Genomic DNA, 26,018 nt, shown 5'->3' on the forward strand with positions numbered 1-26,018 from the left:
ATGGTGGCTTATTATTTTAAAAATACATGAACCATCACACCATGGCATCATCTGCAACCATGGACTCAGTGGTTTAGAGTACAAACAACAAAGAACAGGAAAAATATATATTTTGCAAAATTAGCAGAATTTTAAAAAGAAATATGTTGATATGCAAAGATGCGTAAAACCACAAAAATATAATGCAAAAAAATTAAACAGAATGACACAGGAATATGGAAAAAATTCCCATGTGGTTAGAAGGAATGCAAGATTGAAAAAGTACAAGAACATTGGCCAAGAGGAGTCAAGGAGAAAGTGAATTTATGAGATGAAGATACTGGAAGAAATCCAATCCAAAAATTTGGCAAAAATAAGAGAACATAAAAAGTGATTCAGACAACATCACCAGGCAGAAACAGAAATGAATATCCTTAGCCCAGCCAAATTTATATGCCTTGTTATAATTACAAGTATCTGATTTCTCCATTGTAAAAACAAGAAAGCTCAGAAAATTACTTCAAGTAGTGCAAAGCAGGGAATGTAAATTCCCTGGAAAAGATCCTGAAGTGTATGAAATATCCCAGTTGATATGAGAGTAAGACTGCTCCAGACAAAAGTGCCAAGTCACTTTTCACTGTTCATTACATTTTAAACTCACATTCAACTTCAGATTTTAGGCACACCAGCCTGCTCATGTAATATTTGGTTACCCCATGGGCCACAAAATAGTGCAAGGACACAGGACTGGTCTTGCACACCAGCCAAAGAAACTGTTGCCACAAGCATCTCCATCACCATCACCAAGAGCCACAGACAATGCCTGAACTAAATACGGTTTGCTTTTATGGCCCCATTTATATCTACACTGAAGGTTTATCCCCACGTAGGCCCAAGAGAAGTAACAGGTTGGCTAAAAGCACAACAATATCTCTTGGGACACTGCTGCCTTGCAGACTTGCCAGATCTGCAAGAAATATTGTTAGTACCAATGGCTGTGGTCTCAAACCATGAGGAAACATCCCAATATTCACCAAAAGATGAAATGAGGTATCAATTTAAAAAACGTAACAAAACCTCAAATGCAGCAGCAGAGCAGAGCATTCCCATGTCCACGTGAAGGCAGTGCAAAGGCAGAAAGAAAACCAGCTGCCTGGAAAGCAGTGGTGAGGCAACCAAGAGGTGCAGCCGTGCCCAGGAGGGCGGCTGAGCTGCTGTGCTGCGTCCTCGTGCCAGCCCAGCTGGGTTTGCCTACTGAGCGCTGCTGTGTTGGAACGCGTCAGAGAAAGCCAGACCCACCACCCAAACACAAAGAAGCAGGGCAATGGAGCTGAGGGCAGGGGCAACAAGGTGGTCTCTGCAGAATGCCACATGCTTCCTGCAGAAGATGCTCGTGGCCGTGGAAACAGCGTGGGACCAAGGAGGAGAGCTGCAGAGCCGTGTGGCGAGCGCTTCGGCAAGCCAAGCTGACAGCAAGGCTCCGTCCTTCCGCGGGAGACGCCAAGGGTGCCGGGGGGTTTGGGCTGGGAGGAGTGATGGCAGGTGAAAGGGATGGCAGAAATGGGAAAAGAAGGCTGGTGCCATTACCCATCCCAGTTTGCTGAGCTGCCGGGGAGGGAGGAGTGGTGGGCTTCGGCCTCGGTCTTGGAGCAGCTGCGATCAAACACAGAAAGCACCTTCAGGGCCTCTCACAGGCTGCTGTCACACAGCTCACATCAACAACAGCTGCAGAGAAGGGCACGTGGCCCTGCTTGGGCCAGGCTGCCATGGCACAGCTCCACTGCCCACGGGGGTGGCACAGTGCTGCCTTTCAGCTGGCACTGGCATCAGGGCAGGAGAGAAAACCTAGAAAGGCTTCCCCAGGAAATCTGCAGGTAGAATGATTTTTGGTAAGGAGCCGTAAGGCTCCAGCCACACCACTGAGCCACTCTTTGGGACAGCAGCACATCTCAACAGCTCATCCCTGCAGAGCAGAGCATGGCCAGAGGCAGCAGTGAAGGAGGGAATCGCTGCTATTTACCCATCCTTGTGGTTTCCCGTGGGGCAGACGAGGTCCATTCCAGGTCTGGGCTCTCGGTCGCTATGGTCAGACACAGAAATGATCTTGAGATATCCACTCAGCCTTGCCACAGCAGTACAACACCCTAAATGTCCGTATTTAGGGACACATGTGCCCTTTCCTGGCAGCACCCTGTGACTCAAACCTGCAGTCAAGTGTCTTGCTGTGGTTGCAGCTACCACAATACTGAGCCTCAGTAGCTAAATGGCTCTACATCCACAGAAAAATGCCAAAATATCCACTTCACCAAAACAGTCCCTATATGTCCATGACAGATTCTAACAGTTCTTGCAGAGGTAACATGATAACTAAGAATCACAACTATGTATTTAGAATTCAAGATCTGATTTCACTTTTTCCTACAATCAATGAAATCCTTCCTTCTATGAGTCAGAAATTACTGTCCCTGGCACTAATAAAACACAGTGTAGAGAATTTATCTGTCTGTATATAAATTCTTTCAAGCAAGTGAAAAAAGGAAAATTTCCCACAAAATTCTAGCACATCTTACAACTTACACTTGTACAACTCAACTTCTCCTTGTACACTGAAGAACATGTCCTGTTACTCAAGTGAACTCCCCACACCCCGTTATTCTAATTTTGCACAGGAAGAATGCACAACCTGTGTTAAATCTTGACTTGTGTACTCACTACTACTGTGCATATTTGCCCATTGCTTTAGGCTTGGTTTCAGGTTTTAGGCAGGCAAGACTTATGACAGTTTACAAACATGCCCTTGGATGCAGCTGAAGGCAATAAGGAAATAGTGCTGAGTGATTCCTCTGGGATATTTTGACATTCCCAGACTTTGGAAACAGAAATCCTTCTGTTCAAGTCTCTTCAACTTGATCCTTTTCTAGCAACATTCAACGACTCACTAACCAAAGCGTTTGCACCTGCTTAAGAACTGAAGATAAATCTTTTTTCTGCCTGTGGAGGAGCTTTTCCAATGTGCAAAAGGAACAAATTTGATATGTGAACACTTATTTACCCACTCCTAACAATGGGCCTCCACATATGTATATATACCCATAAATACAAAAAATCCTTCACAAGAAAACCAGACAAGCTAATTGTTTACCAACATAAAAAAAAAAATTAATCTTATCATTGCAGTATTTAATTCCAAATGTCTCAAACATTGAAGCAGATGCAGCTAGTTTCTGTCTCTCCAGCTTTATACAGAGCAAGTCAGAACAAACCCTCTGTTCAGCAAAGCATTGCTGTGTCTTTTGAGAGGCTGCCTAGATGTGAAGAGAAGTACAGAGAAGACAGATATCATTACCAGCTGAGACTGGTGGCATTTCTGGCCTGTCAGATGTTGTGAATCTCGAAGGAGAAGGTTTCCTTTCACCTAAATCTGGAAAGATAATCTTGTGTTAAAAGGTTCAATTGCCTCAGAGCTACCTGAATAACTCAGGACATGGTGAAGAGATGTTGCTTTGTTAAAATGGAAGCACAGGGAAAATTGCTTGCAGGTCAGCTGGGCATAACTCTGTCTCATGGACTTTTAGGCTGGTGTGGAAGTCCTGGGGAATGAGGCAACCTAATTATTCATACTGATGAGAATTCTTATTATTTAATAATCTTAGCATATAATGCATGGTCAATAGTAAGAAAACACCTTTGGATCCAGAAAGTAGTCAGGGGCTAGCCTTTTAATGGAAACATTACACAGAAATGTCTAAGATTTTTATCCCCTCTCACAACTAAGTTCTCTCAGCACAGGAAAAAAGCCACTCAAAACTAAGGAAGGCACGTCCACAGCTGGGAGTCTTAATAATGAGAAAACCAAACACAACCAGTTAAAGGGAACTCTCCTCTTTGCCTCTCATCCTCCATCTACAAAGACGAATAATGAGTGCAGATGAGAAGCTAGTTAACAACAGCAATAAGTGTATGAATTACTGTGCTGGTGACAACTAAAGCAATGCAAAGCTTCAAAAAACAGCAGCAAGGTTAAAAAAAAAACCAGAAAACAACATTTTTGAAACTATAATGAAGCCAACTTATCAGTTTTACCCCATGCCATTCTAACAGCTGAAGCTCTGTAGCAATTACAGATATTTCCAAATCAGTAGTACCTCTAGCTGCTGTTAAACAAACAAACAAACCAACCTGAGAAATCATTTCATGCAAGTAAATAAAGAAGGAACATCTGGTGTAGAGAAATTTTATTTTCCAACTCTGCATTTATTATTTTTACTTATTTATTTAAAAATTAACCTCCTTTGTCTGTTTCAAATACCATCACTAATTACTTAGTTGAAGATCTTAAGCTGGGCATCCTCACCTAACTAGGCTCCAGGAAAACCAATCTATTCCCAAAGCTGTTACTCAAAGTATAGCTTAGCTGGAAAGATCTGACCTTAGTTGTGTTGACTTACTTATTTTAACACAATACCTAGGAAAAAAAAATTTCACATACAGCAAACTGTATGTGAAAAATTGACAGGATAAAATAAACAAAAAAAACTTATTACAAAAAAGCATGGTATTTTACTTGACTGGAACAGCCTTAAGCCTTGCAAAATTTAAGTATTTTCCTGACACACCTCTTTGATCAATACTGCATTATTCTGCAAGCTACTTGCAGGCTTGCTTTAAACTTGTGCTCTGCCTGAACACAGGAACGGGGATGGTGATACAGGAGTTGAAAAAATAAGATGTAGGGCAACACCCAAGGCAAGCAGCATGCAATAGCTGAAAATGTCTGAATTCATCAACATGGAAGCAGCAACGAACCTTTCCTCACAAACAAATCAAAACGGCATGAAAGGCTTCTGAAAGAATATTATTGTAATTTACCAGTGCCTGGTATTTCTGAAGAGGTAAAAGTCTGGGGAGTAGAAATAGCATGAAGAAAGTCATGTGAAGCTGGAAAATAAAAGCAAAAAAATTGCTGTATTGTTTTGAAGTAACAAGACTGACAAAACTTCTGGGTAATACTTAACTATTATGTTCCACAGAAAGGTAGAGAATGAAATGTACAATAAGTTATTAAGTGTGACTTGAAAATTATTTCCAAAAACATGCATTGATGCATAATGCAATTTATGACCAAATTGTTATGAGTCACACGAAAGGGTGAAATATAGAGATAAAAAAAGAAAATACAAGGCTATTCAAAATAGGAGAACAAATGATTAATAAGAAGGAGCAAACTGGAGAAGGAAAAAGGATGAAAAAACAGGAGCTGGACCAAAGGAAACATAGAAACTGTCTTTTGTCAGACATGTGAACAGTTGACTGTTGTAATCAATCTGCTGCTCAGTAATGGATTTCCTTCAATGTTAGTTTCTTCCAAAGACATATGCATCAGGCATTACGCTATTGGCATGCTAATGAAATGAAATCTTTCCAACTGGCTCTCATCTTATTATTTTTGTTCCTTATTTTGGAAAACTGTCAGTTGCCCTAGGCAAATAACATCTATAAAATAATAGAAACACATAACAGAAATTTTGTAAAGAGCAACTAGAAAGCATCTGAATCTTCAGTGATATGTTTTTATAATGCTGGTTTAGAAATCTGGGCAGAATTATGTCTATGTTTATACAGAAAAGCTAAAAGGAGAGTGATAGTTTCAAAATATGTTGGAATTTCTTCAGTTTCCATTAATCTCTTACAACTCAGAATCCTTCAGCAAATCAGGATATTCAATTTATGAAACTCAGGTGTGGACAGTCCTATTTAAATTTGATATTTACAGTGGGTCCAATTTAATTTTAAAACTAAGACTTACATGCTGTTGCCAAAGATGGAAAACCCCCTGAGCTACTAGCTTAATATTTCACATAGAATGCCATAAAGAGATCTAATACTAGATGCAGCACTTTCATACCCACACCTATTCTCCATTTATGTCAAACTGAACAAAGTATTTCATGAGGGGCACTGTCTCCTCCAAAAATTCCCAGCTGTCAGGGGATTAAGCTCATGAGAAACCATTACCAGGTGGGGTTGGTTGCACTTCCATGGTACTGGAGGGTTTGGATCCTGAAGGAACAGTCTGTTTTTCCTCAAAAGCTGAAAAAAGAACCTAAGCTTAAAATGCTGAGAGAGCTGTGACCCGATGGATCAGCATCAAAAGCTGAGTGGGGCTGTGCATTTCCAGGTGATGGAACACTGAGCTCAGCAGGACGGCAGATGGCCCCAAGTGAGACGTGAGACAACGGGAGGGGATGGCTGGAAAAACAGAGTTCTGGCCTGGGAATGCAGGTGCCACATGCTTGAATGAGCTCTTAGCAGCAAGGAATTCTCTCTTACTAAATTTTCTGGGTAAGAGCTGCAGCAATACCGAAAGAAATAAGATGACGATGAGATACGACAATGAGATATGACGATGAGATATGACAACGCTGTCTTTGGGCAGTTTTTAAGATGACAACAAATCCATTTTTCAGGCGGTTACACAGACACAAGAATGGTGAATAAGCAGCTCTCTGTGAATGTTGGTAGCCAAGATTAACATTTGCAGATGAACATGACACTAAGATAATGGAAACAAAAAATGGAACTAATCTTCTAATTACCCATTTCCATCTCTATTGTTGCTGCAGAAGGTAGAGATATGGATTTCAAGGCAGGACTCCGAGTAGCTAAGAGCAAACATGAAAAAAAATTTTATCATTCCAAGACAGACTCTTCTGGCAAGTGATACAAATCTGATTTCAACTGTACCTAACAAGTATTTTTTTTTGTTTGAAGGTCTCTTTGTTCCATCAATTTCTACTCCACTCATATTTAGCATACCCTGTCTAATCAAGCTGAATCCTTATTATTTCAGAGGATTTTATTCACAACAAGGCAGCTACAACTCAATATTTGATATTCACACCACTTGCAGGTCTCTAGTCACTACTGCAATATGCATAACTATTTTTAAAGGAGTTGTAATGGCAAAAGATAAGAGAAGAGTAGTACAATGAAATCAGTGAAATAATTGCCGAAGTTAGAAACAACACCTTTACCACTTGAATGAAACACTTATTTTTTCCTTAAGTGTTGCTATTATTCTACCTTTACCACTAAAACATAGGATTAGATTATTATTCCCTTTTTTTAACAGAAAGAAAAAATAATCCCTAATAATAATCCCTAATCCTAATAATCCCTAATTATTGTCAGTTCTTCAGCCACATTTATAGCAAACAGTTTCTTCAATCATCGTGTTTCTCTTTTTCCAGTGCTACTGCTACTTGGATTTAGCCAAATGTTTCTCTCCATCCCCTCAAACATATCTGGAAAAGAGCTGTCAAAAAGATAACAAATTAAGGATAAATTGTGAAGATTATTTTCACGCTCTTAAGAACCTGCTTCAAATATGCATTTCAAGAACTAAGAGGGGTTCCTGGAAATTATTTTTAAATTTGGCAGAATACATTAAGCAAAAGTATGCCATCCTAACAAACCATCACTATTCTGTGATAACTTCTTGACTAAAGCTTAATGAAATATAAATTAATCTGATTCAAGGGCCCTCCAGGTAACTAGAGTAATAGCTGCTAATACTGAAAGCAGCAACAAGCAATAGTTTTGGTAGAATGAGCTATTTTAACACAACCACAAAGAAAATATGGGCCTGTTATGAAATCAGAGGTCTGGAGAAAGGGAGACACAGGGCACAATGTAGAGAAGCAGAGGCACAAGATGGTGCAAGATGGGACGAGGGTTGGCACTGCCACAAACAACTCAACAACATCAGTTGTAAAAACTGCACACTTGGAACTGGACAAAAATTAGTTTAGGGTAACAACAAGGACCCAGAAATAATATCTACCATACACAAATGGTCCCCCATGTGGTGAGCTCACATCTGAGATGTCTCCAGCAGAAGAAAGCAAGAAAGAAGGGAGGAGGAAGAAAGCATCCCCACAAACATCATATTCTTCCCAGCACAGGAATCCAGATGCTCATAACTTGCTGAAATATCCCCCCTCACCACCAACACAATCATCAAAGCACTGAGCTGAGGGTCCATTTATGTAATGAACAATGAATATTTATGTAATGCACAAAGCACCACAAAAAGGATGCAATGGAAGAAGTCTGTGTGTGACTGTTTAATTACATTACTTCTCTTATTGGAGCAAGCTTTGTGAAGATAGTCTTCCAGTAAAGTTTACTCATATTTACAAAGAAAGTAATTACCAAGTTCTGTCAATGGACTTTTTGGAGCATCGGGGATTCTGGATCCAGAAGGAAGTAGCTGTATTTCGTTAGAAGCTATGGTAAGAAAAATAACCAAAACATCTCTTGATTAAGAATAATACAAGGCACAACATGGATTTATATTTGGCTTCCACTCACTCCTGAAAAAAATTATAATGAATTAAAAAAAAAGTAGTTCCAACCTAGAGAAAAACCCACATGAATTGCCACTTTAAAAGATATGCAGAATATGAAGGATGCCCTTTTTCCCCTAATTGTTAAACAAAGATCTATCAATCATGGGAATTTGACAATGAACATCTGTCAGTAACTGCAAGCACCCAGTTTAAAATTAATCAATGATCCATCTTGATTAGTTTTCATATTTTAATCTTTGAAACATAGCAAAACCAAGGAAAGTTGAGTATGGTTAAAAAAAGACAATCAGAAGTTAAAATGAAATTAGATTGACTGCTGGTTTCACTTCAGTAAATTCTGGCAATCTGCTGTCAAAATGTAAATGAAAATAAGAAAAAAGTGCAAGTAAGACATTAATGTGAATCAATAGGATTGTGTAAAATGCATTTATTGAGAAGCATTAGCAGTCCTCTTTGTGGGAAGATCTGCATTTCAGTCCTGCAAACTTTCCTGGTCCTTCCCTTTATCATAAATCCTCCTGAATGCAGGCTAGCTGCGCTTTAGAAGAATTTAAGCAAAGTTAAAAAAAAATAGAATTAAATACAACCTCAAGTTTAGATTTGTCCTCATAATTTTGCGTGGCTTAGGGAAGAAAGTACAAGCAATAAAATCAACATTAGAGAATTCAGAATACCAGAACTAAACAGGTGTTACACCAAATCACAAAACCAACCATACAACACTGAGATAAAAATGAAAAAAAAAATCAGTAGAGCTCCTCTTTCCTTCAAGGCAAATACCATTATATCCCACCACATGCTAAATAAAATTGTTGTTACTCATTACTGTTGGTGTTACCTAAATGAACCTGTAATCAGAAGAAAATCAAGCAGGTAATTATTTAAACTCTATCACTGAGGTCAATTTTACAGATGGAAATTTTATGTTATGTCAAACATGCAGATCACATAGACAGAAAGCATTAATTTCAAAAGTCAAATTGAATCCCACAGTGAAATCTGTGAAAGGCACAGTTCATCCAGAGCTAGGTTCATCCTGCATTACAATTCATTCCAGTATTAGTCACTAGAACCCCATAAGAAACCAGAATATTTTAATCACGACCTCCTTTGGAGCCAACACAAAGAGTAGAAAGTGAGTAGTAGAAAAGTAGTAGAAAAGTTTTTCTACAGCAAGGAGTAGAAAACTTCTGCTGAAGCTGAAAAAGTGTTTAATACAGAAATAATGTAAAAAGCAGAAAATTAGTTACCCGGTATGTTTTGAGTTTGCACCAATTTGGGTTTAGGCGTCGATTTAAAATCTTCAGGTCCATGTGTTTTCTCAGCCTGAGCTAGAAGAAAGAAGCTTAATGTAACTTAAAATCCCCCTGAACTTTTCTTGATCCACTGCCCAAAGCCTGATGCTTTTCTTATCACCATTTCACATCACATGATTAGAATGATTTCTACAGCAGCTCAAAACCATCATTTTGTTTTCTGATGTGAAATCTATAGGATGCTTTGGATGTATTTTGCTGCAGTTTTATATTAACAAAAGAAAATAAAAGTCATGAACTGCAAAGTTTAGGCCAGAAACTCACACTGTACTTCTGTTACAGCCTCTTGAATTCATTATAATAGATTATAAAGAAGATCCATTACATCACACAGTGCATTTACAAATATTTTCCTTGCTATTCTGAATGGTTTTTAATCCTTCTAATATAAAAATGTTCAGGAATGTAATAAATACTCACCTGTAATCAGCTCTTTCAGTTTTCTAGTAATTTAAAATAGGTTTGATTTCCATTCATACTTCTAATTGTACATTTTTATAGTAATACACAGGCAGTTTATTACACAGCAATTAAATGCACCTAAACTGAATTACTGGCCATATTTTAATATACTACTGCATAACTATACTCTGCAAGCTGTTTCACATGACAATTAATGCCAACAATAACTAAGTAAGGTCACTTCTGTCCTTTGCATCTTCTGGAGATGCCAGGGGCGCTCAGTCAGTCATGCAGGACTCAGAACTGCCCATCTGAGAGTGTAAAATGCCAAGGCCCATGGTGTGGAACACAGAATGTAAGGTCTCAGCCTGGAATGCCACAAGCACATTAATGCCCTCCAGAAAGCAAATTGCACAGTATTTAGTGCATTTAGTTCTCCTTGCTATTTGGAAGAGATCTTTAATATTGATGGTTGGCATTAATATAGCACTAGGTTTTAGTATTAATTTAATCAAAGATCACTTTCTTTTTGAGACACATTAGTTTGGTTTTTCCTGCATGCTCTCCAAGCTTTTTCCACAATCTAGACACGCTTGAAGCAAGAGCTGATCGTGGAGGTTTATAATCTTATTTCATTCAGCAAAAAAAAAGTGCTGTTTCCCACATACTAAGCAGTGGGATTCAGATGCTATTGCACCTACAACAATTACAGTGTGCTCTAGTTTGGAGAATGTGTCACACAGTCTGGAACCTTTACAGACACTGCCCTGTTAGGGCTCCCTTCAGCTCCTGGGTCAGCCCGGTGCTGTCACTGCCATCAGTGCAAGGAGGAGCTCCTTGTCCAGAGAAGGCAGAGCGATTTCCCTCCATCAGACGTGGGAGAGAATTCACTCATAAGAAATACTGAAGCAACAACTAAGTACCTCTACCTCAGAAGCAGTTCAAAATCTAACATTTCTTGTTGGTGAGGTGCAATAGTGAAAAAAAAAAACCCAAATACAAGCAAATACAGAACTCATAATGTTCTGGATTTTTTTTAGGTGTGAGAGTGTTTACACTTAAATGAAATGTGTCTTAGCTGAGCAAGCTGAACAAGATAAAACATGCCTAGAATTAGAATAAAAGAAACCAAGCTCTCAGTTTTGCACAAAACATTGTAGGGATGACATGAAAATAAGACAGATATTTTTCTTAAAAAGAAGAGACAGGCAGAAGAAAGTTTATGCTCTGAAAGTTAAATTAGAGAAAAGAGAAATGCCTCTGACTATTCCTAGCAGGCAAGCTAGGCCTGTTTTAATGGTTCAAGGCTGTCTGCAAAGCAAAGCATTAACATAGCCAAATGACTTTATCATCACAGCATGGAATACTGCAGGAATGCACCTAAGCAATGGTTCTTAAACTGTTTCCTCTGATTTCTCTTGCCTCTCTTTTCATCTACAAGTGGAATTAGACATTATGATAAAAACATTAATCTCAGTCCTGATACACCCTGTGAGCACATGGGGAACTCTTCAGGGGGCAGAATGAGGACAGGAGGCACAGAACTTGGGAGACACAGCAACAAAGGAGTTATTTCAACTGAACACTAACCCTAGTTAATGGATTCACAGGTGGCACTTTTCATTTCAAGCCTATTCTGTATTTCACAAATCTAATTCACTTCATTTGTAGTATAACCCCTCACAGAAATAAATAGCTTTCTTTTGTTTCTTTTTTTTTTTTTTAAGAGAAACTAGTTCTTTCATGTCCCAGACTAATGTGCTTATATTTCTAAGGGTTGGTGAGCTCCAATTTCCCCGTGAAGTTAGCAGAAAGACCAATTTAGCAGAGAAAAACAGTTGTAGCAGTAGTTTGAGGTATATTAGACAACAATTCAAAGATTGAGGAAAGCACTAGAGATTTGAGCAGTTGTGTTAAGAATAAATTAGTCCTGAGTGGAAAATATTATAACAAGCCTGGCAAAAACGAAGAATGAAAGAGCTTACAAACAAGTCTTTCCAAGGAAATGCATGCCAAGGGAGGGGAGGATTGAAATTGAGAAAATTATGGGATGCCTAGTAGACAAATACATGAAAAAAAGTTACTAAACTGTGTCACATCACAGAACACGCCCTTTGATGAAGAGCCAGTGGAATTCAGGAGCAGCCCAGCTCAGAGCCTTTCAGATATCTGCCTGCTGAAATGCTTGGAGCTCCCTTCTTCCCCCCTGGCATGGCTGGAGACACAAGAGCTGCTACAGCACAGAGCTCCTAAACCACCACTCTCCTGCCAGGCTGGCACCTTCCACAGCAAATCATTATTATGCCTTGCTCAAAGAATCCAGCGTGGTTTTTCAAATTTCAATGTCTGAATGAAATATAATGAAGTAGATCCTATTGCTGAACTCAATTAATTATGTCTATATACTAAACTGTTTAAATGCAACCCTTGCAAAGTGTTGGTGCTCAGATCTCTCACCTAAGTTACTCATAAAAGAATACTTCAGCATTTTAGCCAGACAAGTTATTTTTCCATGTTCCATGGCAAGAGAGAATTACACTCAAAGAACATATGTCTTTTAAAGGATTCATTTTCACTTCCCTGTTTCCTGACTTCTTTTTTTTTTCTCTCTTTAACTGAAATACTGTAACCACAATGGAGCAGGACATACTCTTACTTTAACATGAGGCACTGGTGCTGAGATAAAAAATAATATCTGAAAGGAATGGTCACTGCAGGGAAAAAAAACCATGGGAGCAAAACCACAAAGGAAGCTTGAAATGGAAGATGAAAATTATTCTAAATATTTCAATAACTACTGGTGTGAGAGCAATAAGAATGTGTTTAGTTGCAACAAATTTTTACTAAATTGAAACAAGGAAAGACACTACTTGACAATTATTACCAGTATAATGAGACCTTATCCAGCTTCATAAACATACAATTCTGTGCCATGCCAGACATGACAATGTTTATGGTTAGAAATGCTACATGTTGGTATATAAGTATAATTACAGACACAGAGGAAATGGAATGAACCAACGCTCTCCTCCCCAGCTGCCACATTTCACTCTCTCTAGCTGACCAATATATTCCATCAACAAGGAATGACACATTTTAATTAGATGAATGCAAGCTTGAGGGCTGAGATTTGAGGACATGGATTCTGCCAGAGAACCAACCTTACAAATGTATTCAGTTCTCACTTTCACAAAAAATGGCAAAGTTTTAGAAAATATACATTCAGATTGCTAGTTCTTAAACAGCAGTTACTTAAACAAGGTAAATAATCTATTAACATAGTAACAACAATTAATTTCACAAGAGACCTTAAACTGTAAGAGAAAACAAACCAATCAAACAACCTAAAAAGACTCCTTACATCTTTCTAAAAAGGATCCACACATTTTCAATGCATCCTTTGATAATAAATTCTTGTGAAAAGGCATACTTTTTTTCCCTTTTAATATTTAGGATGAACAGAAAAAAGGCATCCATATGAAGGTTTTGCAGAAAGGAAGAAATGGCTTAAAGTAGAATTGGAAAATATATTTATCTGTTGAGAAGGAAATAAAGCTCCAACCTTTTCACAGAAGAAAAAAATATGGATCAGTTAGTCTGAAAGATTGTTGTCAATGGTTACATGATATTGCTGCATTTCTTTGCACCTTTTTGAGTCCCTATGTATTTTTTAGGGAGGGTTATTTATTCTGGTTTTTTTTTTTTTTTAAGACCAAGGTGGTATGAAGTTAAGCATAGCATTTTTAAATATACTTAAGGAATAAAATAAACGCATCATATTTAAGGGCAGTATCTGTCTGAACCGTGTGATGTCAAAGAAGCCACATGCTGCACTCCTTCATCCAGCCAGCAAAGACTTTACAGACAGAAGAGAGCAATGCCAACAAGATCACATAATATATCCAAACCAAAGCAAACCTTTGGCCATTATTTCCTCAAATTCCTTTTTAATTTTAAATTCTTGTCACTGTTGAAGCATCCCTTCTTCCTTTCACAAAGAAGTTGGCAGAAGGCAGCTATTGTCTCTTGTGACAGCAGAACCAAGACTTCAGACTCATTAAAGGATTAGAACCAGACTATAGAAAATGAAGATAGGCATATGCCTTCTTAAACAATTCTGAAATGTGGGTCAATAAAGTGGGTGATCCTCATCATTTGACTCTGAACAATTCAGATTTTTCCAATCCTTTCCTCCCCCGCCCCCAGACTGAAAATGTTAAAATATATGACTGTACTTGTCATACAAATTCATAAAGTAATCTGTTACACAAAAAACCCTCACATTGCCATTATTCAAATTTCAAGGCATCCATCATGCCACAAAGTATGGTTCTAATTCTAAGTAGTTTTATAAACCTAATAATTATATTACCTGAATCTTTCTTCCAAAATTAGATTCAGATTTTTATCCACATTACCACTCCTTGCTAATTCAGCCACTATCCTCCTGTTTTCCAACTACTATTTTAACTGTAGAGCACAAAGATGGGTTTCATTTTAGTTTATGTATTTGGCAAAGATATTCCACAGAGTTTCTAAAAACAGAATTTTCATTACCTGGAAGGGACTGTGGGGAGATTTCTTGAACTTCTGGTGTTTTGGATTCAGCAGGCCATATTCCAGTTTCATTCTTAGCTAAAAGAACAGACATTAGAGAGTAATTAAAAAGATGTATCTGCTCAGTTTTACCACAGATTTATTTCTGTTCCACTTCAGCTTGACTAAGTAAGCTGACATGGATAAATGTGGATAGCTGAGTACTTTAGGACCCAATGAACTTCCACCGCACAGTCACAACAAGCTATGCTAAACACATATGCTTTTGGTTTTGTTTTGTTCATTAAATATACTTCTAAAATAAAACCTACAGCAAGGATCTAATGACTTATGAATCATTATTTTCACAGTGCAAAATGGTTTTCAGCATTTCTATTTTGTTTAGCATTTCTGCTTACCCAGTTTTTTCCTGGATGCTTGAGGTATGTCATCTATTGTCAGGAGAGGAGGAAGTTTCTGCTGACTCTCATTGAGACCTGGAACAATAAGGTGCACTACAGAGAAAGATGTGTGCCATTAATTCCAGAAGACATGAAAGCAGTCTGCTCTCATCTCAACAAGATCTTTGCCATAAAACTTCATTTGAAGTATGAAAGAACGCCTTGGCTAAAACAGTGACAGTGTCTTCTTTTAAATACAATGACAATAAAATTATTCTATTTCACTTAAGCTACAAAATTCTTGAACCATCTGTACCAAAATAATAATGTAATAAATATTGTCTGCACCAGCTGCAAAATACCCTTTGGTATGCAAGGAAAAACAATTAAGATCAAGAGAATGAAAAGCATTTGCACAATTCTAAGTTTCAACCAGGGGTTAAGAGAAATAATAAAAATATCTTCTAGTCACCTAATATTGCTCCTGGGAGAGAAGAACTATCTGGTGCTTTTGACTGTGTCCGATTTTGAATAACTGTGGAGACAACACAGGGATATTAGAAGCTAATTAAAAGAAATGAAACAAAAAAATGAAACAAGAAACAAAACCACAACTGAAACAAACCTCTAAAATCCTTTCTAAAATCCTTTCCGCAGTATTTGCAGATAAGGTCACCATCCTAATTATTTCTGTATTTACATTCAGTTTAAGAGACAGCAAACTGCATTTCCTCTACATCATCTCCTAATTGTGCATCTCTTTCCCCTGGCATACTAACTTTGGTTAAATGACATTCTGTGCTTATGTTATCATAGGGGCAGCTGCAGGACCCTATAATAATCCCATTGCCCTGACACTCATTTTAATCTCAAATTAGTCTTGCAGAGTTTAAGAATAATTTTTTTAAAAAATGCACAAACTTACTTTGTTTGATTATTGTGACAGGGACCAACTTCTTATTATCACTCAGTATAATCTGAAAAAACAGAAAAAAAAGATAAAAGTAGAGCCCTGGGAGAACTGCCATAATAGTAATTGAACTGAGTAATAAAAATAATCCAATACCAGGCCTGTCCCAAGTTAACACTGGAGATGGCTCTGGCCCTGGTCCCTGATGGTTGTACTATTGCTTCAGTTCCCATGGGCTAATGTGTTATTATTGCATTTTGATCTCCTTCTAGCAGCTTGAGATGTTTTGCTTAATAAAAACATAGTATTTGACATTTTAGGAAACCCCAATTCTTTATTCTCTTAAGGATCTCTGGAGCACTCACTGGGGAGTAGTCCAGAATGCTGAAGAAAAGCTGAAATTTTACTACAGCAAAACACGTGAAACATGTAATTGCAATTTGGTCACGGGACAGAAACATATTCTCAGCAATACTATATTTGGAACATAGACTATTCCAGAACCAGGTGCACATTTGTAAACCATCAGCACTCTTGGGTGCACAGCCTGATTAAAGTAAATCAGCTCAGAAAAAATTAGATATCCCTAGTAATATTTACTATTACGAACTATTTTGGAAATGCCATCCCATCATCTGTGGGAATGGCACTATCAACCATATACAGCATATACATACAATTTACAGATGTAAATTATACCACAGGTCAGGCATCTCACTTCTCACCATACACATACAGCACATTCTTACAGGACTGCAAATCTCAAACGTTCTGTGAAACAGCACATGGTAACATTACTTTAAGAGACTTGTTCTTTCTTTCTGTGCTGTATTCTGACACTTCAAAAAGCCAAAACTAACTGGCATGCACATAAGAGACTTCTCCAGGAAGGATCAGGGTCAGTCTGGACTGAATAAGGTTTGGAAGAGCAGGAATGTTTCCTTCTAGAGTTTAACAAATGGTAGAAGTTGAGTCCTTTTTGGCTGGAAAGCTGGGGAGAACCTCACCTTCCAGGCCAACATGAAACTACAGGAACTTAACCAGAAAGAAGAGGGAATCAATTTCTACTGCATTTTCTCTGCCCTACCACTACCCCTTGTTTGTGAAGGGAAGAGGAGAGAGCATTTCTAGAGCACTCCTTTTCTTCCACACTCTCATTAGCTGCTGCTCACACAGCCCCGGGAGCTCAGACAAACTTAAAGGATGAAACTGCCAAAAGCAACATAAGATGATATGTGGCTGATGTTGAAAGGGCAGAATGACTGGATGGGCTGGTAACGTTGTTTTAATAAACAGCCTTTAAAAATGTCCTTACAGAGAAGAGTTAGGACCATGTTGATATGAGTCAGTTGTGTCTTTGGAGCAAAATAAAGCACAAATAAACTTGGCCTAAATAACACTCCTTTTGGCTTTGCATCAATGATCTGATCACACCACTGTAACATACCCCACCTAGTGCTGTGGAAACTGAAGGAACAACGTAAACTATCTGCATTTTGGCTTTTTGCACCAGTAAAGCAAGAATGATAAGAGAATTTTCAGAGTAATCTATGGTATGTTTTCATGCTATTTCTGTGGAGGGTGATAACGCAGTACTGCTCTGGAGCTGAGCCCTGTGAAGATCACAAAAAAGACCAGACCTTGGCTCTAGTCCTCCTTTCATACTTGAGCTGTGCAAATATTTGGAGAACTGTTTTAGCTCACTTTCTCAGGACTTCTCCTGCATAAACAGAATCCCTGCTTGCACAGAAGCAGTGGAGCAGTCAGGGTTCTGGCACACAGGGTTTGCTTAGAGGAGCAAAGGAGCTCAGCTTGCACTTCCATATCCCAGAATTAATTACCTGGTCCTGGGCTGTGCAGCTTCAAAGACACTCGTGGGACCAAGGGAAAAACAGTAAAGTTAACTTCATCAACATCATGAGATGAGCACCTCCTGAATATCCAACCAACTGGATTTATACTGCTCACAAATAAAACCTTTACTCGTGAACTCAAGACATAAGTATATTTCCAATAATGTAAGCATTCCACTGATCTAACTCTGTATGTAGTGCAATTATTGAAGTATTAGTGCCCTAAATAAATAGACAGGGCTCAGGTTGCACTGGGGAGGTTTAGATCAGACATTAGGAAAATTCATTTTCACAGAGAGGGGTGTCAAGCATTGGAAATGTCTGCCCAGGGAAATGGTGGAGTCATCATGCCTGGAAGTGTTAAAAAATACATAGGTAGAACACTTGAGGACGTGGTTTAATGGTAAACATGGTGGTGGTGCTGGGTTAGCAGTTGGACTTGAGGAAATTTAAGATCTTTTCCAACCTCATTGATTCTGTGATTCTGTGCATACCTAATTATTCCTAGAAGAAAATGTATTTAATGAATTATGGTTTGATTCCTGAAGGAATTCCAGGTCTGAGAATTACAGACCATTTATAATATTCTGAAATATGAAAAACAAGCAATGAGAAAACATACATTACCATTTCCTACCATGAAAACATTTGGAAAATTTCAGACAGAATTGTGAAGAATGAGTAATTAATTTTGTAATAATTAACACTCATTAATTAACCCTCTCAAATCTCTAAATTAAGAGGGATTTGTACAACTTTTCTTGCCAAGTTATCCTATAGTCTGCCTCAGGGATAGCAACCTAAGAAGAAGCAGAACAAAAAAATCCTCCAGAACATTAGATGCTGAAACTTGCACTTTGATGAAAAAACAAGGAAAGAAAATATAAAGAAACCAATTTAAGCTCATAGTAGAGCTAGTAATGCACAGCAGTTATTAATAAAATGTCTATTTTTCACTAAAGAAACGGGTTTTGTATTAAAACTCACTAGCTGGTTTGATCTAGAGAGCCTTCATTTCTGCTTCAACTCTTGGAAGAAACAAATATCTGGGTACATGAATTCATAAACAAATTAAATCCATCCATGCTTGCTTTAGAACATTTACAGAAAAAGACAGATGAGGGGAAAAATCTTTATTTATAAAAATTAATTTTTTAATGAATGCTAAAAAGTCTACAATGCCACATGAAAGGATTTAATGGACAGCCTAGCAAACTTGGTTAAGATGCCCTTTCCAGCTTCCTCTGGTTCTGCAAACACTTGCCTCACATGTGGGAGCTATCACTGAATTCAGTGGGATGATTAATTTAGAAGACCTGAATAGATACAAAATTACTTATAAAAGTAATTATTACTTATAATTTTATTATTATAAAATCACGTCACCAAGTTATTCTGAAGCTAACTGATCACAACAACCACCACAGTTTAACAAGCCTGACTACTACAAAGGGATAAGCAACCTTTAAGTTTTGAATCTGCAGATGGGAACCATCAGATTTATCTTTGATAGGCTGGAATAAGTGTATGCAATCATCTCAGTAATGGTCCTCAATTATTTTGTCCATCAGCACATTTAAACATTTTCCATACAGTGCATTTAACAGATTGCTTTCTATATTGGAAGTTTGTGGCCTTGATAATTTCTTTCTCACTGAAGACTAACAGAAAATTAAAAATTTGATCATATGAAACATGAATCAGGTGAAAAAAGAGACTGTTTTGCATACCTGTGTTTGGGAATTGGGTACCAACTTATACATATTCTGGAGTTGTCCGTTTACTTTTTTACCTGTTTTGACAGAAAGATAAATAAATACACAGAATTTAATTTTTGTTTTGCCCAAAGCAAAGCAAACCAAGTTTATTCACCTTTTATTTGTTAGGGTGGATAGCCTGTATAAAAACAAATAGTGGAAAAATTTTTTTGTCCTCTGTCTCCAGATCCATTAATACATCTGCAAGGTCTTCCCTTCACATTTTGACAGCAAGGAAATAAAATATATTCTTCTTGTTTTGTTTATGGTTTTGTTTATCTCAGTGTATCAACAAACCCCCAGATTTAAACTCTGAATCTTTTTCTCTTAAGTTTTCCTGTTAGTTTCTAAGTATTAGAAGTTTCTTGTGATGCAGCTGTTGAGTAAGCCAAGAAGAATTCCTGTTAGCACCTACTCTACTCTAGCATGCTGCTTCAAACTTTCTCTGTAACTTCCACCCTTACACTTTTCTGCTGCCTTTCTAACAATGGATATGCAAACTACATGTTTGACTACATGTCAAGCTACATGTAATTATATTATTTGTCAAATTCCATCCAAAACAGATGAGAAGTAGAAAAAAAATTTCAACTCTAAAGAAATATCAGTTGAAATTCATTTAAGTTGGAAAAAAGTCTTTCAAAGTGCTTGGTACTTCTAAAGATCAGGACTTACTATTGGCCTACATTCAAGGGAAAAGGGACAGAAGTTTCACAATGACTTCATGAGAAAATCATGGTAAGATGCTATGAAATCAGCTACTTTCATCTCTTCTGAAAAAAATCAGTTAAATAAATGCTGAACTTTTGCCATGCCTTTCATGTGCTCTCAAACAATGAATTAAAAGCAGATTCTCGTCCCAGCCCCTCCCAACATAACAAAAATTCAGCCTGCAGATTCAACAAATCCAGGAACGTGCAAAAGAACTTTCAGGTTCTCATGATTGATGTATTCTTCAGTGGAAGAAAGAACATTTACAGAGAAGGATGTTTGTTTTAGGTTGAGATGCTTCTCCTATATGAGAAGTACTTGACAAAAATCAGGCAATTAGCACAGAGGTGTCCGTGTTGATTGATAACCTTTACAGGCATCTGGTTATACATTTGTTATAATTACATGCTCTCGTTTCACTGGCCACATTTCCTGTATCTACCTTCTATACACTAAAAATATGAAATGCTTGAATTCAAGAGTGCTGACAATTTTCCCATTATGAGATTCTTTGTCAGTAGACCAGAATAAGACATGCAGAGTAATCACAAACTCCCTGGATTTAGCTGCTGCAGAAGAATCACTGAATACACAAGTCTACATTGCAGACAAAAGAAATCTCATGTAAATAGAATACAAACTCTTACAAGAAATAATCCTCCAACCAAAGTCAATGGATGATTCTCCTGACTTATTAAAAATATAAAATGTCTGTAGGAAACACCAGTTAGAAATCCATTACACAGAAAAATAAAATTTGGTGATGCTTTCATCAGACTTGAAAAAGTAATAAACTATAAACATCTTGCACTCATCACTCCCTCTTATTCTAAGTGCTGAAATATATTTAATCGCTTGCTCTACGGATAACTTCATGTTTCAAAGGTAGAAAAAAACCAGAAAAAAACTTGGTAAGATAACTGTAAGGCTGAGAAACAGAGCTTTTTGTGAGTCAGGCATAGGAAAAGGCTACCACCAGGGTCCTCTTTAAGCCATGGCCTAGCAGTGCATTGTTCTGGGCTGCTAAAACATCCCTATGGACACTGGGCAGGTGTTCAAAGTTACTGCTTTGTACTTCATCATGAAGGCCAGCAAAGCTCTTTATTAGGCAGTATGAAGGTGTTAGAAGCCACCACACTGCTCCCCTCCCTTATCCTCAAGTATATTGAACTCTGTAACTCACCTACAAGTCCAAACTGAAGTCCAAATTAAATTTCTGCAGGAAATCTCATATGAATAAGGCTCTCTAATGAGAATTCCCATTCTTTATTTTTTGAGTCAAGCTAAAAATACTAAGCATAGGACTTTCCAGCATCTTCTGAGCAACAATCTGTTTTAAAATACCTTTATGCAAATACTTGAGGAAAATAAATCAAATTGGATAATCTCTATTAAGTCTTCTCCTCATTACAAGGAGGAAAACTCTACTGATGCCTGTTTCCTCTGATGGTAAGAGTGATTCTTTCAGCAGTACATGTTTTTACAAGGGTTAATTTGACATAGCGTTTCCTGCCTTGTCTTGGGATTTCAGAGAACCTTAAAATATAAATGACAGCCAGCCAGAGGTGTTATACACTGCCTCCATGAGAACAAAAACAAAAGTATACACGACATTGCATGCTTCAGACATGATCCATAGAATACTTTGATTGAAAATTAGCTTCCTATTCAACTTTTGAGTGGAGTCATAAAGGGCCCATTGAGGACAGACCCTGTCTAGCTTGGAGACCAGCTTCAATGTAAATGGAGGTGTAAAAGAAGATTCAAACATGCTAATAATTTCCATCACTCATACTAGCTCATGGAAGAAATTCAATAGATTAGTTGGATGATGGTTTAGTTCATTACTTGATCATCTTATTATTCATGGCCTAAAGAAAAACCTTAGAATCCAGTCAGAAGTATAAATATTCATACTCAACACTTGATGTGTATCTGTACTAAACACCATTAGAATTCTATCAACCTGCAGCAGATCCTCTATTTGCAATGATAAGAGAACAGCTTCCAGAAGACTAGGTGGCAATTTTTCAAAATCAAAAGATTTCTAGTTTCAGCAATTCATAAAAATAATTTTTAGGGGCATAATGGATGGCATTTAAACAATAAAAACTTGATCAGTAGCCTACTTTAATTAATACCATAATAGAGTAAAAATACTGTCAAAATCAGCAGCTGTTTGATTACCTATTGTCAAATACTTACTAGAGAGAACTGTCTTATGATTCAAAGTCTTGCTCCAAATACTATCCTCTGCATTGTCTTTAACTCCAAATTCATAAGGTGTGTTTGGCTTCAGGTTGTCAATCACTGTCTCTGTAGCTGGGCAGAGCTGAAAAACCCATTTCTTGTCTTTTCCTTTTTCTCTGTAGCGAACTGTATAGAACCTGCTTGGGAAAAGAAAATAGATCTAGGTAAAGGAATTCAGTATAACAAGTTTTGTGAGGAAGTAATAATAATAAAAAAATAATAATGATGTTGTTCTATTGTTCTTATTCTTTCTGGCTCTTTAAGGTCACCAAATATCAGAAAAGCCAGACTTATTCCACATCATATAGGCCCTGACATTAGGAGTATTGCACAAAGAGCAAAAGGACATGCTCCTCATTCACAAACACCCACTGTGTGTGGGGTTCTAACCACAAAGTGTAAGCTCATTGTCCAAGCAGTTCCTGTGATTCCAACATTTGCCAGAACCAGCCAATTGAATCATGAGTCTGCTAGTCATGAAGATTTCTCAAAATCTTCTATATTCATCCAGTGAAAGGTGTTCCCATCAAAATTAGTCCAAAAACATTCTCCAGGGAAGACCAGTAAGATCCATTGTTTGCATAATACATTCCTCATTCAGATATCCCATTATGTATTGCCGCCACTTCAAATAAAAAAAAATAAACCAAGACATAACTTTCAGCAGTTTAAATTAATAATGTGATGAATACTAACCAACTGTGAAATTAGGAAATATTTCTACAGAAATTGCCCAATTCTGTCAAGGAGCACCACCCTGAAAAAGCATGACTGCAATGCTAACCAATCAAAAAAAAGGTGTAAATGGTGAGAGCTTCAGCACAAAACTCCCCTGCTGACTCTGGTCTCGTTTTCAATATATGTGCTGAATCACTACCAGAGTGGAGTGGAGGCTTCTTTTCTGGGAAAAGCAAATCTCAGAGAGATTTGGCAACTTTTTAATCCAAGTATAGCTGAAAGCTGTTACACATACCATAAATAATTCATATCCATCATCTATATCTATCTCACATTTATCATCTGAAAAGGGACGAATTCAGTCCAATTGTATTTTGCCACACTTAAATAGAACAACTTAATGCTTGCAATTCAAGGCTGCAAGATTTATTGCAGGCATTATATAGACAGTTATATAGAGACAAAGGGAGAGAACTTAAAAAACCCAAACCAATCAAAAATAAGGTCCTTAAACAACTGAAAAAGTTTCAAAAGTCCAGATTAAAATTACTTAGTGGACCAAACCATACAGTCAATTCATAAAGCTGCTTCTGCTGAAGTTAGAGAAGAGTGCTTTCAGAGTACAGTTTACATGAAATGTGACTGTTAAGTAGGCAGAAATTCCTACTTCACTTTTAAAAAACAACCTAAGACAAGTATCACTCATGGAAAATATTTCCATACATAATGGTTAACTTTATTTACATATTTTATCTCATAACTGTCAAATTTGTTTTCTTGGCACCAAAAATATAGATTCTCCTGGTAAACCCGGAGTTACAATTCAACTCATCCAGGTTACAGCATCAGTATTTATGTTGGCTCACATAATTTCATTCACTGTACTACTTTGTGTTCAGAACGAGATATAGTCTAACTTAAAACTTGAAAAGGAAAGAAAAAAAAAAGAAAGTTAAAAAAAAAAGACAGACAAGTAGTGAATATCCTCTCTCAGTTCCAGGACTACCAAGTAATAATCTGCCTCCTTACTTCTGTGGGCTGTGATCTAATCAAATGTCCAATAGTAGACCTAATTGTCAGTTAAACTGACAAAGAACATTTTAAACAATTATCGGCAATATTAAAAGAAGGAAAAATTCTTCTCCTTTATCCTCTTAATCTATTTGTATGTAGACACAGAGACATTAACCAACAGGAAAAGCTTCTCTGAACTCCCTGTCACTGTTTGCAAAGGATGTAACTTCAATAAACATTCCATCTTCAGCACAAATGCCTCTTACTGGTCCCCATACAGCCTTTTGGTGAGGGATTTGTAATAAGTATAGACAGACATCAGATGTGAATTCAAGTGGAAACAGTCACCTTTTCCCCTTGCCTAAAAGAGGAATTTTCATTCATTTTCATCATCATCCCTACCTTTTCCTCCTATTTTAATCCAATGGGATAGAAATAAAGTGTTTGCATGTGATGGAAAAGAGAGAGTATATTGTTTCAGTTCAGTTATTGAACAACCTAAAATAACAGCTGCATCAGAATCGAGGAAAAAAAAACACTGAAAACTTGTTGATAACGAACAGGCTTTTAAGTGGCTGTCCTCACTTGCTTCTAGTGGACAAAGTGTTCTACTTTTTAATGCTGTCTCCACGCCTGGAAATTAGTTCATGCTGTATTTCACTCTAATATGAATTAAAATTCTAAGAACACATACACAAAAAAAATTAAAAAAAAATTTAAGAAGCCCCCATCTTTAATTTAAATTCAAGACTATTATAAAATCTGAAAAGAAGATTTTCATAATTGTGCCAAACTATGCCAGAAGAACAGCACAGAAGAAATGTGCTTTCAACTCCAAGATTTCCAAGCCTATAAAAACTTCACCAGGGGTATAATTATTTCAGTGGAAACTTGCCATAGTGAGTATTAAAAACAGTGACTGCGATGACAGAATTTCCTCAACCATTTTAATAAAAAGCAATAAAAATGAAGTCCCATTTAAGAATTTGCAGGTCACAATCATTTGACTATTAAAAATATCTAAATATCTACATGTGCTTTTGGGGAAATGCAATCATTTGTTTATAGAGTAAAAATTCAGAAATGCCATGTTTTGTCATCAAAGAACAACAACTCATTGTTAAACCAGACCAACAAGCTGCCAAATAAAATGCAATTTCAGTGTCTGCCTGAACACACTGATTGAATATTGTTGTAATTTTAATTTCTCTCCTTTTCAAACCTTTCTTTCATCAAAAATACCATATCAAACAGTCAGCACATATAATTGCAGCCATGAGTAAGCAGTAAGATGCAGTCACCACTCACATCTATCAATCCCCTCGTGGCACTGACACACATGCACAGGATGAGTGCAGCTGGCTGAACTGGAAACATGCAGCAAAACATCCTCACAGATCCCTCCAAACAACATCAGGCAGGCAGAAATAGAGTGCTGCCACATGCCATGGAAGGGAAAGCTGCACTGCATGTTTCTCAGTAAAACATTTCCCATTATTTCTGGCAGGTAGAAAAGGAAAACCTGATTGCCCACCATGGGTTCTAACAGCTACTACGCTGTGCAATGCTCCTAGGAATGTATTCCCACCTGTGAATATGGTTTGATGTCTCAGCAAGGAGATGGCACACCCAGCTACACTTGATCAGAAATTATTTTAATCTAGATTCTCAGCAGGTATAAAGACCTAACAAAATTTAACTTAATTTAGCATTTTATTTTGATTTATTGATTTGTTAGGTATTTTGGTGGGGGACATTTTATCAGAAAAATGTTTATTGAATACTCTTGTATTTATATTTACAACAAACATTAATCAAATGTTTGCAGGGGTTACTCTG

At 37.3% G+C, this 26,018-nt stretch overlaps 1 protein-coding gene across 35 annotated transcripts in view; it reads right to left on the bottom strand.

Moving 5' to 3' along the window:
- ABI3BP (ABI family member 3 binding protein) overlaps positions 1-26,018 on the bottom strand; it is a 127,412-nt gene that overhangs the window by 69,035 nt on the left and 32,359 nt on the right. For 23 of the 35 annotated variants that reach the window (XM_072932792.1, XM_072932988.1, XM_072932961.1 and 20 more), the window contains exons 5-18: positions 22,443-22,627; positions 19,500-19,561; positions 15,932-15,983; positions 15,479-15,541; positions 15,025-15,120; positions 14,627-14,704; positions 9,602-9,682; positions 8,194-8,268; positions 6,576-6,641; positions 5,995-6,069; positions 4,849-4,917; positions 3,326-3,400; positions 2,000-2,059; positions 1,567-1,632 (exon numbers count right to left, since the gene is read on the bottom strand). In XM_072932792.1, coding sequence (XP_072788893.1) covers positions 1,567-1,632; positions 2,000-2,059; positions 3,326-3,400; positions 4,849-4,917; positions 5,995-6,069; positions 6,576-6,641; positions 8,194-8,268; positions 9,602-9,682; positions 14,627-14,704; positions 15,025-15,120; positions 15,479-15,541; positions 15,932-15,983; positions 19,500-19,561; positions 22,443-22,627 — 1,103 coding nt within the window. The remainder of the gene's footprint in view (positions 1-1,566; positions 1,633-1,999; positions 2,060-3,325; positions 3,401-4,848; positions 4,918-5,994; positions 6,070-6,575; positions 6,642-8,193; positions 8,269-9,601; positions 9,683-14,626; positions 14,705-15,024; positions 15,121-15,478; positions 15,542-15,931; positions 15,984-19,499; positions 19,562-22,442; positions 22,628-26,018) is intronic. The other 12 variants (XM_072933340.1, XM_072933389.1, XM_072933424.1 and 9 more) reach the window with 9 other exon arrangements.

Source organism: Taeniopygia guttata, chromosome 1 (assembly GCF_048771995.1).
Source record: "Taeniopygia guttata chromosome 1, bTaeGut7.mat, whole genome shotgun sequence".
Lineage (NCBI taxonomy): Eukaryota > Metazoa > Chordata > Aves > Passeriformes > Estrildidae > Taeniopygia > Taeniopygia guttata.